The 16,552-nt window shown below is 34.4% G+C and overlaps 1 protein-coding gene across 12 annotated transcripts in view; it reads right to left on the minus strand.

The window, feature by feature from the left end:
* Positions 1–239: 239 nt before the first annotated feature.
* The window catches only part of LOC101028044 (disintegrin and metalloproteinase domain-containing protein 18), a 108,060-nt gene continuing 91,747 nt past the window's right edge, over positions 240–16,552 (minus strand). For 5 of the 12 annotated variants that reach the window (XM_074383852.1, XM_074383846.1, XM_039463405.2 and 2 more), the window contains 2 exons: positions 14,345–14,504; positions 240–5,108 (listed from right to left, as the gene is read on the minus strand). In XM_074383852.1, coding sequence (XP_074239953.1) covers positions 5,039–5,108; positions 14,345–14,504 — 230 coding nt within the window. In that variant the 3' untranslated portion in view covers positions 240–5,038. The other 7 variants (XM_074383845.1, XR_012513195.1, XM_074383843.1 and 4 more) reach the window with 7 other exon arrangements.

Consider the following 16,552-nt stretch of genomic DNA (forward strand, 5'->3'; position numbering starts at 1 on the left):
AATGTCCCCCTTTTTCTCTGAAAACTGTCTGTTGGAATATCTATTTTATCTGAAATTACTATAAGTACCTGGACTTACTTTAATTAGTGTTTGCCTGATACATTTGTCTTTTTACTTTTGAACTATCTAAATCTTTATATTTAAAAGAGGGTTCTTGCAGAGGCATACAGATGGACCTTGCTTTCTAATTCAATCAGACAATGTCTATCTCATAACTTATATTTAGTCCAGTAGTTAGCATATATATTTTTCTGTAAAGAGCCAGATAATAAACATTTTTGGCATTATAAGTCACATGACTTCTGTCACAAATCCTCAAATCTGCTGTTACAGTGTCAAAATGCAACAACAATGCAACTCTTTTTTTTTTCTTTTTCTTTTTGAGACAGTCTTGTTTTTTTTTTCCTTAGGCTGGAGTGCAGTGGCATGACCTCAGCTCACTGCAACTTCTGCCTCTCAGGTTCAAGTAATTCTCCTGTCTCAGCCTTCCAAGTAGCTGTGATTACAAGCACCCACCACCACACCTGGCTAATTTTCATATTTTTAGTAGAGATGAGGTTTCACCATGTTGACCAAGATGGTTTCAAACTCCTAATCTCAGTTGATCCACCCATCTCAGCCTCCCAAAAGGCTAGGATTACACATGTGAGAGCCACTGCACCTGGCCAACAATACAACATTTCATTGTTACACCACATTTTGTAAAAAAAAAAAAAAAAAAAGAAAAAGAAAAAGTACATTTCATTTATTCATTATTATATTTTTATTTGTTATATATCAGTTGACAGACATTTGGACTTTTTCCACTTTTTCTCTATTATGGATAATGCTCCTATGAATTCTAATGTACCAGTTTTTCTGTGGACAAATGTTTCTATTTCTCTTGGATATTTACCTAGAAGTGAAATTGCGGGATTATAAAGTAATGCTGTCACAATAGCCATTAAATCTGTCACTTATCTCTAATGGTTTACTTTCAAAAAATATTTAAACTTTGACTACGCTTATCATCCTAGTTTGAACCATTGTTTTTTCTCTCCTTGACTTGTTACAGCCCCAGACTTGTTTTATGCCCTTTCCCCCTTGCCTATCTATAATCTATTTGCAAAAAATTCATCTTTTAAAGTGTACATTTATTGGTTGACCTTTAGATCTTATACTATATCATTTGGATGTCTTTTCACCCCAAATATAATGTCGAAATTTGATTTCCAGTATTAGAAGTAGATCCTAATGGGAGGTGTTTGGGTCATGGAGGCAGATCTCTGATGAATTACGTGGTGCATCCTCATGGTAATGAATTAGTTCTCTCTCTGCTAGTTCCTTTAAGAACTGGATGTTAATAAGAGCCTGGCACCTCCCCCTACATCTTGCTTCCTCTCTCACCATGTGATCTCTGCACAGCTGCTCCTGTTTATCTTCCACAGTGAGTAGAAGCAGCCTGAGGATTTCTCCAAAGCTCAATCTTGCAGCCAACAGAACTGTGAGCAGAATAAACTTTTATAAAAAAAAGAGAAGTAGCCAGTCTCAGGTATTCCTTTATAGCAACAGAAAACAAAGACATCTTACGTAAGATTTACTTTTCTGACCTACACTACAATAACCCTCCAGCTACCTCTGCTATGAAGGTCTCTGACATGCCCTGGATACATTTCGCCCATTGTCTTGATGATTAACCTTCAGCTTATTATTATTTATGCAAATTTGTGCATCAGGCTTGAATATTTCCCGAGAAAATAGGTTTTTCTTTTCTATCACATCATCAGGCTGCAAGTTTTTCAAACTTTTATGCTCTGCTTTCTCTTGAATGCTTTGATGTTTAGAAATTTCTTCTGAAGAGGGAGACTCAGGCATCTCAGATCAACTTCCCTTTTCCCAAGACTGTAAACCGAAGCCCTTTTCATATGTAATTCCTAAGACTGTAAACAGAGACCCTTTTCATATGTTAAGCTATGAACCTAAGATTCTTCCATGTGTAACATCTAAAGTAAAAGCCTATATAAAGAAGGAACCTTCTTTTGTTAGGCGAGCTTGGATATTAGGCAAATATGCTACCTGGCTCCCGGCCAAATAAACTCCTTCCTCCAATATTCGGTGTCTGAGAGATCTGTTTCCCGAGGCCGCTCCTGCAACACTTCCACCAGATACCCCAAATCATCTTTCTCAAGTTCAAAGTTTCACATATCTCTAGTGCAGGGGCAAAAAGCCACCAGTCTCTTTGCTAAAGCACAGAGTCACCTTTTCTCCAGTTCCCAACAAGTTCCTCATCTCCATCTGAAACCACATCAGCCTGGATTTCATTGTTCATATCACTATCAGCATTTTGGTTAAAGTCATTCAGCAAGTCTCTAGGAAGTTCCACCATTACATATGACATTTACTATGGGGTTTTTGTATATACCTTTAATTATTTTGTGATAGTTTCCCCTACGCCTAGCTTCTTGAGGCTTTTTATCATTAAGTGTACTGAATTTTGTCAAGTGCTTATTCTGCTTCACTTAGGTTAACCATGTGGTTCTTTTCCTTCATTCTATTACACGAATTGGTTTTCATGCATAGAACTTCATGATGTGTCCTATAATTGTATTTGATACAAACTGTATAGGAAACAAGCCAATGAAATATTCCATATTCCTTTTTTGTCCTATTGTTTGAGAATAAAGACATATATTTTACCTTCTACATTCTAGATATCAGGGAATGGCATCACAATATACACAGTTGCTTAAGGCGTAAATCTCTATTTCAACAACATAACTTGCCTGTACCTTACTCATAATAACAAAATAGGTAAAAAACAAGTTCGATGTGTCATGGCTAAATGCCTTATAAAATATCTCTTGAATTCTCACAACATACTCATGAGTTAGGTATGACTTTACCTGTTTTACTATTAAGGGAATTAAAGATGCAGAGAAGCTAGAATCATTTTGAAATATAGCTAGTAAGTTATTGAGACTTGGATATGTCACTTCCTTTAACACATTTCAGCTTTCTAACCATTATCATACATATAGTATTAATTTTAAACTTTCTAATTAGTTCTAAGAATTTTTGTGGAAAATCTCTTAGCAAAAATGTTTAATTGTGTCAACAAAGGATGCATTTTACAGGTGTGAGGTGACATCACATTGCATATGATTTTCTTTGGCATTTCCCTGATAACAGTGATGTTGATCATTTTTTCATATTAACTATTGGTCATTTGGATGTCTTTTTTTGAGAAATGTCAATTCAGGTCCTTTGCCCATTTCAAAACAATATTATTTGGTTTCTTGTTATTGAGTTGTCATCTATAAATTTTGGATATTAACCCCTTACCTGATGTATAATTTGCAAATATTCCTTCTTATTATGTGTAATCCACGAAATGGACAGGTACTGTGTCATAGGCATCATTAAACCTTCTTTCTTCCTATTATCTGTTAAGATAGGTGAGTTGTTAGGGCATTCAGTTTACTCCACTAGGGAGAAGAGAGACCCAAAACTAGGGAATTGGACAGATGATGAGTGGCCACCTGAGAGAATTACTGTGTACTATGGGCTGGCCACATGGGCTGAGGATGGCTCATGGGGATACCGGACCCCTATTTACTATGTGTAAATAGGCTGTCTCTACCTGGGAGACAGAGGTTACAGTTAGCCGAGATGGTGCCACTGCTTTCCAGCCTGGGAGACAGAGACTCCATCTCAAAAAAATAAAAATAAATAAATAAATGGATGAATTGTGTGATATGTTAATTATGCCTCAATAAAGCTAGTTAAAATCAAATTCAGGTTGGCTGTTTAGCCTTTTTGTGTGCTAGGAATTTGGTATGATTTATTTTCTTTTTGAAACTGTATTTTAAAATATTTAGTAATTATATCCCTAGCATGCATATAGTACTTGAAGAATAATGAAAAAGTTGAATAAACCATTTATTTTCACTCAGACAAAATGTAAGAACAAAGTAAATATGAGCACAAGCATAATTTTACAGATGAATGTGTATATATACATCACCACGATTGGTGTCTTTCTCAATATTCTGTGGCCCTGTAATTTGCAGGAATGGTATTTCAGAATCTGCAATGAGGAAAAACATGTGAGCATTCCCAGTGTATCACAGCATCCTTTCTTCACTTATCTGATGTAAGATGTTACATCAATCACTATACTTCCAAGCCCCAATACACACGCGCACACACACACACACAGGCATCCCCAAACCAGACTTTATCCAATTCTAGAAAGAGGCTCCACTAGAAGAGAGAGTATTACGCAGAGTCATCCCCCACACTCTGGATCTTCTTGACCTCAACCCGGAATGGGAAAGGAAGCATCACCTGTAGGTGTCAGACCCCATCAAGCCTCCCTTCTTCTCCCACCTCCCCAGGAAATGCGCCCTCTTGTGCAGAGTCAAGTAAGTGAGGAACAGCTGTCTGAGTTCTGGGCTGAGCCCTCCAGCTAGCAGATCCAACCATATTCTGGTGGCACGGTGGCCCTGAAATTGGGCGGGCTCTGACCACGCCCCACCCCAGCCTGGCCTGAGGTTCAAGACCAAGGAGGATGATGCCTGCCTAGCCTTGAGGCTCTGAGGCTCTGGAGAGAAAGGCTCTCTGTTTCTCCTCCCCAGCTTGGCCTGAGCTACTGGAACAGGGAGGGTGACATGCCTTCTCGCTGGACACTGAAATGCAGTCCTCTTACACAGCAAAATTTTTCACTTGCAACGACCTGAGGAGGTCAGCCGGCCCAGGCCTGAGAGGATCAGCAAGAGAGCATTGCGTGGCCAGCGGTCTAGCCACAATGATGGCTGCTGAGCGTGGAACCAAGGCTGCTTGCGGCCAGGACAGGGGAGGCCAAGTGGAGCCCAAGAATGGTGGAGTCTGGAGGGCGCGGCGCAGTTCTGTGGAGTCGGGGGCTCCCACCCACAGTCGGCTGCACCGAAGGAGGCACATGGGAGTCTGCGGTTCTGCATACGTGGGCTTTATTTTCCAAAAGTTTGACATTTACAATGCATTCGGGGGTAACATAGGGTTATAAAGCACATTTGTTCCTCTAGGTTGTTTGTTGTGGAAGTTCTTTGCAATATCCCATGTCATAGCTTTCTGGTACAATGGATGAATTACTATAGTGAGGAAAAACAGAACAAATAGAAATTTACAATACGTATAGTAGTAGCCAATTGACTATTTTAAATCATATTTACTACTGAATTTCTACTTTATAATTGCTAAAAATAAAAAATTATAGATAAATTTGATTACATTATAGATGTTATATTAATTATATTATAGATAAGTTTGGTTCTTAGAAAACTGTCTAAGGAGTCCAAATAAAAAGCTAAACATAAAATACATATGTATGTTTTTGTACTTTAGCATTGATTTATAATTTACCAGGGAAACAAAATTATAACTATGAAATGACTATGTAAAAACGATCAAAATCCATTTATTTATTCAATTTTATACACTTGTTTCTTAGAAAATCCTCTGGCTTAGGGGGACAAAATTAAAAGTTAGTCCTTTTTTTTTCCCATTAATATGAAGTTCATACATGAAAATAATAGAGTTAACATGGAAAGAATTTTCACTTTATAGTTAATATTCAGGTTGCTAACTTTAATTTTTTCACAATTTCTTTATTTGTCCTATAAAATATGTCGTTGTAGTAAAATACACAATCTAACCGTTTTGAAGTGTACGGTTCAGTGGTACTAAGTGCATTCCTATTGCGCGACCTTCACCATTTATCTCCAGAAACGTTTTCATCTTGCAAAAGTGAAATTCTGTGCTCAGTAAAGAGTAACTCCTAAAGAATACTTACTATACAACAACTTCCCGTCCTCTGTGGCCCATAAACACAAGAAAATATGCTCAAAATCACTAATCATTAAGGAAATGCAAATCAAAACCACAATGAGATACCATCACACCCATTAAGATGGATACTATGTTTTTTAAAAAGCAGAAAATAACAATCTTAGCAAGATTATGGGCAAACTGGAACTCTTTTGGACTGTAGGTGGGAATGCAAAATTGTAAAACTACTGTAGAACACAGTATAGCAATTCCTCAAAAAATAAAAATAGAATTACCTAATTTCAATTTTGCAACTTTTTTTTGCCATTCTTAAATTGTCCTTCTATGGAATACTATTGTTTCTATACCTTTCAGGTAATATTTAAAAGCAAAATCAAATATTGATTGTCTTTTCCAGTTTATAGAAAGAAACAATGTAAGATAAGGTTAGCTTTTTTAGAATTCATTTTTATTTTATGAATTGGAAAATAAATTGTAACTTTATGAATTGTAAAAAATACTTCTTTCTAAATATATTTTGTTTCAAAAAATTTTTACTTATAAACAATGATAACACAGAAAATTAACCTCCAAATAGCCAAGATTTTTATTTCACTGAAGTATTTACTTCTTAACCATGTGCTTATTATGACAAATGTTGTATGTCATATTTAAAATAGTCCTATACAGCTTAAAGTCTATTTTTTATGTATTTTGTTAATTCGCATGACAACTGATGATAATTAATGTATCAGGATTTCTTGTTTTGCTATTAACTAATAATGGCTTTCTGACTCTATGACCTGAAGATATTTTTGAAGTCTACTATACATCACTGAAGGCATGATAAATAATGTATAGTTACTCATGATTTTATTAAAACCTCTGTTCATCAATCAAGTAATCAAAACAGGAAATACATGTTCATTATTTAAATTCCTTAATTTTCTTTGACTGATTAGGATGGTTGCTTTTTTTTTTTTTTTTTTTTTGAGATGGAGTCTCACTCAGCATTTCCAGGCTGGCATGCAGTGGTGCAGTCTCAGAACCTCCATCTCTCAGGTTCAAGCAATTCTCCTGCCTCAGCCTCCCGAGTAGCTGGGATTATGGGTGTGTGCCACCATGCCTGGCTAATTTTTTGTTTTTTTGGTAGAGACAGGGTTTCACCATGTTGGTCAGGCTAGTCTTGAACTCCTGACCTTGTGATCCACCCACCTTGGCCTCCCAAAGCACTGGGATTACAGGCATGAGCCACTGCGCCCAACCTGGATGCTTGCTTTTTAAAAAACCTGTGTATATATTGTTTGGAGATTTGTCCTTGACCAAATCGCATGTTGGATTATAATTTCCATTGCTGGAGGTGGTGCTTGGTGGGAAGTGTTTGTACCACTGCGGGTGAAACTCTCATGGTTTGGTGCTGTCTTGGTGATAGTGAGTTCTTGCAAGATCTGGCTCTTTCAAAGAGTGTGGTACCACCCCCACCTCTCTTACTTGCTCCTGCTTTTCCCTTGTGAGAAACCTTTTGCCCCTTTACCTTCTGCCATGATTGTAAACTTCCTGAGGCCTCCCTAAAAGCTGAGAAGATGCCAGCACCATGCTTCTGTAAAGCCTGCAGAACTGAGCTGATTAAACCCCTTTTCTTTATTTATTACCCCAATTTCTCATATTTCCTTACAGCAATGTAAGAATGGCCTAACACAGAAAATCTGTACTAGCAGTGGGGCATTGCTATAAAGATAATCTGAAAATCTGGAAGCAGCTTTGGAACTGGTTAATGGGGTGGCAGAATCTGGAGGGCTCAGATAAAGACAGGAAAATGAGGGAACATTTGGAACTTCTTAGAGACTAAATGGTTGTGATCAAAATGCTGACAGTGATATGGATAGTAAAATCCATGCTGCCAAGGTCTCAGACGAAAATGAGGAACTTTTGAGAACTGAAGCAAAGGTCATGTGTGTTTTGCCTTAGCAGAAAGCTTGGCTGCATTGTGCTCATTCCCTGGGGCTCTGTGGAAGCTTGAACTAAAGATGACTATATAGGATATCTGGCAGAGGAAACTTCTAAGCAGCCAAGTTTTCAAGATGTTGCCTGGCTGCTTCTAACAACCCATGGTCCGATGTCGGAGCAAAGTCATGATTTAGGGTTGAAATTTATATTGAAACAAGAAGCAAAGCATAAAAGTTTGGAAAATTTTCAGCCTAGCTATGCAGCAAGAAAAAGCTTCGAAAGGAGAGGAATTCAAGTAGTCTGTGGAGTAACCACTCGCTAGAGATATTAACTAAAAAGGAGCCAGTGCTATTATCCAAGACAGTGGGGAAAGGCCTTGAAGACATTTCAGGGACCTTTGTAGCAGCAATTTCCAAAATAAAAGGGATGCCATCCTTAGGTTCAAGTAGGTCAGAGGCTAACAGGAAACTAAGCATATTAAAGAAATGTCATAGCTAGAAATAAATTATGAATTCATTTTTAGGATGTCTACAACTTTCTCTGGAAATGCAGTTAAAATTATTTAGCTTTCTCTATCAAAAGTAACTACAGAAAGAATGTCAATTTGACATTTAAGCTAATTGGGTGAGTAAATAAACTTTTTATAAGAGTAATATTAAATTATTCAAAAGTTTTAAGTATGACTGAGTGTTTATTTTGCATCTTAAAAAGATTTGGTAAGATGGTTGTTTGGGAAGGTGTTTAATAAAATTTACGGGAGGTTATTGGTGAGCTAAGTTGTTGTGCTAGGCTCCAACAGAACAAACTAAAATGGAGCCATCCATCCTAAGGTACCATGTAACCAAACTGAAACTAAGTTGTTTATCTGACCTTCCAAGAAATCGGGAGAGAGATTATAGCCTAATCCAGGTCAATTTTAGCTTATGTGATAAGAAAGTCCCCTCTGCTTTAACATTTGCAGGAAAAAGTAACTTAAAGTCACCTAATGTTAACCGATCCACTTTTTCATGTCATAGTTTCCTTGTTTGTACTAAAGATACCTTATAAAAACTGCTTTTTAAATTTTTATGAAGTTCAAATTTTCCTTATGGATCATGATTTGTTTGCATGTAAAATAACTCTTAGTATAGTTCTAGGTCTCCAAAAGTTTTGGTTTCTTCAAAAAGTTCCATAACTTTAGCTTTACATTTATATTCATGATTTAACTTTTTGACTTTCTGTTTTGAATTAGTTTCATATTCATGAGACATTTCAAAGAAATGCACAAAAAAGTCTGTGTACCCTTTACTGAACCTCCTGTATGTTAACATTTTGCCTAACTATACTATAATACAAAAATCATAAAATTAACATTGATTCAATTCACAGAGGTTTGTCATATTTCACCAGCTATACATGATCTTATGCTGGCATGTGTGTTCTTGCAACATGATCACATGTGTAGTGACATATAACTATAATCACATTAAGATACAGAACTATATTATAAACACAAGACTTTCTGGTGCCTTCCTCTTTATAGACATACACATGACACTCTCACATTATTCCTAGTCCCTGACAATCATTAATGTTTTCCTTATACTGATTTTTTAAAATTTCAACAACTTTAGATAAATCCAATCACACAGTATGTCAGCTTTTGAAACTGGCTTTGTTTTAGTTAGTATATGTCATATTACGGATTTACTCTGCTTTCAGTAACCATTCACCCACTGGAGAGCATTGAAGCGATTTCTAGTTTATCATTATTATGAATTAAAGTATAATGAACATTTGAATTCAAGTTTCTGAGAGAACATAATTTTCATTTATTGGAGATAAATGTCCAAGCGTAAAATGTACCTCTTTTAAGGTAACTTAATTACAACAAAAGGTAGGAAAGGATACCGTCAAAATCAATGGAGATTGTGGTAGTAACCAATTAAGAAAAGACTGGTAGATATACTTAAAAAAAAATAAATTATACATTAAGAAAGGCAACCAAAGAAAGAGGTCACTAAGGGTAGTTCTTCCAGGGTTAGAGGGAATAAATAAGTTTCAAGGACTAGGTTCAAAGATTATTCTTGCAAAAGCACTTGGATTTAATTGATCAGACTGTGGAGCAATTTATGCTCCAAGTCATGTTGAAACAATTTAGCAATCAGCCTGCAACTGGCAAATAGCTGGGTGTGACAAAGGCAGAAACATATGACTTAACAGAGAAAAATCACAAAAAGGGTGTCAAAAAGGGCCTTGACAATAGTCATTGTCATTACAAGGTGAACATATACATCCTAAGTCTGCACCCTCTTAGGAGCAACATCAAAAGTTTGACATTACAAGGAAGACACATCAATAAAACAGTCCAGCCAAATTACCAAACAAATCCACTGGGGAGGATTAGAATCCAGAGGGAAAAAACAGATGGTATAATCCATATACCCTCCAAAAATATTAGGCAATAAAAACTTCAGAAATAGTTGGACTAAGTTAGACTTAGCAGACAAAGATTTCAAATCAGCTATTATAAATATAAAGAACTAAAGGAAATCATGGATAAAAAAGGGGAAAATGACAACGTTTCATCAAATATAGAATAACAATAAAATAAAATTATTAAAAAGGTAATAGAATGACTCAGCAATATATTTAAATTGGAAGAAGTTCAGTTAATTTAATAGATTAATAGATATTATTCAAGTGGAAGAATGAAAAGAAAAATTACTTAAAAATATAAATAGAGCTTTACATAAATGTAGAATACCATTAAGTGTACCAGTATGCATCTAGCAGAATACCAGAAAGAATAGAGATGTAAAGGAGCAAAAATAAAAATCTATATCTATATCTAGTCAAAATATTGAAAGATAAAGAGAGTAAGACAAAAACAATTCACTAATACTAAAAATGTTCAGTAAGGTTTTCTCATCTTATCTCCCATCAGGAATGTGGAGGCTAAAAGACAATGGGTGACATATCTAAAACATTAAAACAGCTACTGCCAACTAAAAATCTTATGGCCAGCAAGACTATATCTCAAGGACGATTGTGTAATAGAAATATTTAAGAATTTGGGAGAATTCGGACTGAAGCAAATCCCAAGACAGTAATTATAGAATAACAATAAAATGAAATTATTTTTATTTCATGACTGAATTATTTTATTTAACATGAAGAAGCAAAGAACTTTAATAAAGGCAACTATGTGCATAAGTGTATTCTTTAAAAGCACAGTATAGACACACTTTGGTTTCTGTGTCCAGCATGCACAGAGTTTGGAAGTTGTCATTTCATCATCCTAAAATAACAACAAATAAAAATCTGAACAAGCTGAAAATTAACACTCTTCTTAGATCTATTAAAGAATTGAGATCACAAGACAAACAGCTATTTCCCAAACTAGAGACAGATAGGTGGATGTAACTAATTATAATTTACCAGAGCAGAAATTTATGAGCAGAAACTTCCATGGGAACCAGTACTAGGGTAGAAAAACCTAAACCATAACTGAAGAATAGATAGAAGCTCAGTGTGGACAAGTCTGAGAGTCAACAACTTTACGGGGCCTGCTTTTAGTCCACATTATGATGTGTCTGCCTCCAGAAGCCTATCAGGTTCTCACAATGAAAATCAGAGAAAAATCTTCTTATTCTTCTAGAATTAGGAGAGAGGAAAAGAAGCCAGTCTGAAATATGTCCAGAGCATTGTGTTCTTCTTAACAAGGGCTGCCCTCAAGAGAAACTCTTTCATCAGGACCTAAGCTGCTGGAATTTTAGCAGAGCCTAATTGACCTGGGCGAACTCAACAGCAACCCTCTCTTGCTTTTCATGTGGGAGAACGGAAATTTCTCACGTCAGCCCCACTCTATCATCATGTAAAGGCATAGGAAAAACTCAGAAGTAGGAATGAAGGACATAGGTTCACTAAAAGACTAAAACCTAATCATAAAACTACAAAATGTTTTCCACCCCCAACACCTTTCCAGCATAATCTATTTAACACAGTTTCTTTAACATACAATATCATGTCCAGAGTTCAACAAAAAAATCACAAGCAATACTAAAAGACAAAAACACAGTTTGAAGAGACAAAGTAAGCATCAGAACCAGATTCAGACATGGTAGAGATGTTGGAATTATGAGATTCACAAGGCATAATGATTTGAGTACTATGCAGAGTTTTAACAGAAAAAGTAGATAGCATGCAAGAAGAAATGGACAATGTCATCAGAAAGATTCAAAATCTAAGAAATAATTTAAATAATACACTTTAGGATTCAAAAACATCGTTATAGAAATGAAGCCCTTCTTGGGGTCAGTTGTAGACTGGACATAGCTGAGGAAGGAAACAGTGAGCTTGAGAATACGTCAATAGAAATTTCCAAAACTGAGTATCTAAGAAGAGAATACTGAAAATAAGAAAGACAGTATCCAAGAACTGTGGAACAACTACAAAAGGAGTAATATGTGCATGATGGTAATGCCAGAAGGAAAAGAAAAATGAAACAGAATTATTTGAAGCAATGAATGGCTGATAATTTCACAAAGCTGGTATCAGACACCAACTCACAGATGTAGCAAACTCAGAAAACACTAAGCAGATTAGATGTCAAAAAATAACGACTAGGTATATCATATTCAAACTACAGAAAATCAGAGGCAAAGAACAAATCTTGAAAGAATATGAAGGAAAAAAAATTTTACCTATAGAGGCTCAAATAAAGAATTACTTCCAACTTCTCTTCAGTCAACAAAGAAACAAGACAGTAGGGTAAAATATTTGGTATTCTGAGAAGACACACACACACACACACACACACACACACACACACACACACACATTCTCTCTCTCTTTCTCTCTTTTTCTCTGTCTCTATCTCTCCACAATTATCCACCCTGTGAAATTATCCTTTTAAAATTAAAGAGAAATAGACATTTTCTCATACAAACAAAAATTGAGAATTTTTTTTTGCCAGTAGACCTCCCTCTCAAGGAATAAAATAGTTTCAGAAAAGGAGTGTGGTCAGCAGTATCAGATACTGCTAGTTTAACAGAAATGTTCAAAAGTAGTAGTCAAATCTGACCAAAAACGCAATATAGGGGTTTTTTTTGTAATGCTAGCATATGTATTCTTTACTCTTCACTTAGATGTCATTTTCATGATCATAAATTCTGAACTCAGAATGATAATCCCAGCTGAAGTTTACATGTACTAGACACTATAAAATAAAGTAAAAAATGAATTGTGTTTCTATATACTAATAATGAACTATCTAAAAAAGAAACCAATCCCATTCACGATAGCATCAGAAAGAGTAAAATGGTGTAAATTTTACCAATCTAGTAAAAAATTGGCACATGAAGCCCATAAAAATTAATGAAGAAAGTAAAATACACATGAATAAATTAAAAGCATATACACTGTTTAAGGACTGAAAGAAAATAGTTAAAATGTCCATATTACCCAAAGTGATGTACAGTTTTATTGCAATCTCTATCAAAATTCCTATGGCATTTCTCACAGGTATAGGAAAAAACTCTGACATTAAGAAGAAACCACAAAAGATGTGAAATAGTCAAAGCAATCTTAAGCAAAAAGAACAAGGCTGGAGGTATTATACTTCCTGATTTCAAATTATATTACAAAGCTACAGCAATCAAAATAGTAAAGCACTGGCATAAAAAAGACACATATATCAATGAGACAGAATAGAGGACAGAACTAAACCCTTGAACACATTTTTGACAAGGAGATAAGGAATATACAACGGGGAAAGGATAGTCTCTTTAATAAATGCTGGTAAATAAATTGAATATTCACATGTAAAAGCATGAAATTGGACATCACACACATAAATCAAATAAAGACGGACAAAATACTTAAATGTAAAGCCTGAATCTATAACACTTCTAGCAGAAAATAGAGAGAAAGCTCCTTGCCAATTTTCTGGGCAATGATTTTCTTGCATATGTCACCAAAAGCACATGCAACAGAAGCAGAAATAAAGTGATTACACTAAACTAAAACGTTTTGCATAGCAAAAAAAAAAAAAAAAAAAAATCAATGAAATGAAAAGGCAGCCTCTAGAATGAGACAAAGTATTTGCAAACTATATATTTGATAACTTATTAATATCAAAAATATGTATGGGAGGCCATACGCCATGACTCATGTCAGTAATCCTAGCATTTTGAGAGGCTGAGATGGGAGAACTGCTTGAGCTCAAGAGTTTGAGACAAGCCTAGGCAACATAGAGAGACACTATCTCTACAAATATATATGTTTGTATATATAAAGATAATAAAATAATAAGTACAACCAACACCAACATATAATTAGATCTAACTAAAAGAGCACTTGAAATAATGTATTAACTATATTCTTTTCTGACCTAGTAAGTCTCTGATACAGCATAGCATACACATCAGAAAAAGTTCTAGAACATTCAGAATTTTGGATTGCCTGATTATAATAACAAACTACTGAAAAACAAAATTATAAAGATACCAGTTACATTAGATTTAAAATAGTATATTTAGAAATTAATACAACAAACATTACATAACATGCATGATACTCATTAATGACTAGGATAATTTAAGGTAATATATTAATTCTATATCATGTTTACCGCTTATATTCTGTATTCTCTCTGTTGGATAATTTCCTTATTTCATTTCTCTTAAAGATCACAATGATGAAAATCATGAAAAATGGCAGAAAAATGTAGAAACTCAGAATAAACCAGTTGTTCCACTGTTTATTGTAGCTTTTTTCAGTATAAAATTCATCTAGAAATGAATCATACCATAAATTAATGGGGAGTTAGTGGATATTTAAATAAATTTATATTTTTTCACTTTAATAGTATATATGTGTATATGTAATAATTTAAGTTTTAATGTCTTGCAAGCTGATAGGAAAAAATAGAACATTTAAGTTCATAAATGCAAACTAGAGTGCCATATTTTTCATAGATTTTCTATTTGTTTACACATATTTATTTAAATATTAATCTGCTATATACATGTTTAAAATGCTGTTTGCTGCATTCAACTTACTTGTAACATCAATAATTTAAAAGTTAATACAGGGATTAAGTTACAATTTTTAAAATTGTATACTTTGAGAAACCACCATCCCATTCCCTTGCTAAATTGGTTTCTTTCCTCAGAGAAAACCAATTTTAAATGACTAACTTCTCTCCATCTAGTGTTTATATTCTATGCATGTAAAGAAAATTCATATTTATACCTATACTTGTATCTGCATCTATATCTATGCATCTATACATAACATGTGCATCTTTGTGTATATTTGTATGTGTATATCTTTCCACTCATTGACATTCTACAAGCACATTATTTCCTTTGGGTTGTTTTTATACTTAAAAAAATGACATATCATATAATTCTGAAAACTATACAATATATAAATATATTAGCAAAGTTAGCAATGAGTTAACTAAATGAATACACACATACCCACTCTCCAGATCTCAAAAAACTGTCTTTTGATTTTCACTATAGACAAAGTCTATATAACAATAAAAGATTCAATGCACTAGAAAGGTATGACATCTGAGCGCCCAACATCTGAGCACCTAAGTATATAAAACAAACAATGAATGAACTAGAGGAAGAGATAGATAGCAATACAATGATGGTAGGAGACTTCAATGTCACATGCTCAATAATGTAAAGAACATCATAAAAGAAGATCAATAAGAAAACAGAGAATTTGAATCATACGAAACACCAAATGGACCTAACATACATACACGGAATATTCCACTCAACAGCAGCAGAATGCATATTGCTTTCAAGTTTCCACAGTTCTTTCTCCAGGATAAATCAAATGTTAGATCATGAAAATAAACGCTAACAAATTTTTAAAAGATTGAAATCAGAGTAGGTATCTTCTCAGATCACAAGGGATGAAACTAAACAATCAATTGCAGAAGGAAAACTGGAAGATTTACAGTATGAGGGAATTAAACAATACACTAGTGAACAATCTTTGTGTAAAAGAAGAAATCAAAATGGAAATTAAATACCTCAAGACAACTGAATATGAATATGCAACATGCCAAAAATGATTGGTTCTAGCAAAAGTGGCACTAATAGGGAGGTCCATGGTGATTAACATTTGCTCTGAAAAAAAGAGAGAGAGAGATTTCAAACACACTACCTAACATTACACTTCAAGGAACTAGAAAAAGAAAAATGAACTTAGCCCAAAATTCGTAGAAGAAAAAAAAATTATAAGTATTAGAGCAGAAGTAAATGAAATAGAAAATAGAAAACAAACAAAGATCAGTGAAACTAAGAGGTGTTTTTAAAATGGTAAAAAAAAAAAAATCGAAAGAACATCTAAAAAATAGAAAATGCAAATAAATAAAATCAGGAATGAAAGGAGAGACATAAAAACTGAAAAATTATGAGACATTCATGAGAGATATTGATTTGCAGTTTTGCTCGCTTGTGAATTCTCCTGGTTTTGCTATGGGGGGTGATGCTGGCATCATAGGATGAGTTAGGAAGTAGCACCTCTGCTTCAGTTTCCTTAAAGGTATTGCAGAGAATTAGTGTAATTTCTTATTTAAATGATTGGTCATATTTACTGGTGACTGTATCTGGGCCTGAGAGCTTTTTTAATAGAAGGTTTTTAATTATTGATTTAATTCTTTTTGTACATGCAGGCCTATTAGGATTCTCTGTTTCATCTTCTGTGAGTTTCGTTTTGTGTCTTTTAATTACTTTTTTAATGAAGATTATAAAATTTGTGAGTATATGGTTATTCACAATATTTCTCTGTTATCACTTACATGTTCATTTGA

Source organism: Saimiri boliviensis, chromosome 13, assembly GCF_048565385.1.
Source record: "Saimiri boliviensis isolate mSaiBol1 chromosome 13, mSaiBol1.pri, whole genome shotgun sequence".
Lineage (NCBI taxonomy): Eukaryota > Metazoa > Chordata > Mammalia > Primates > Cebidae > Saimiri > Saimiri boliviensis.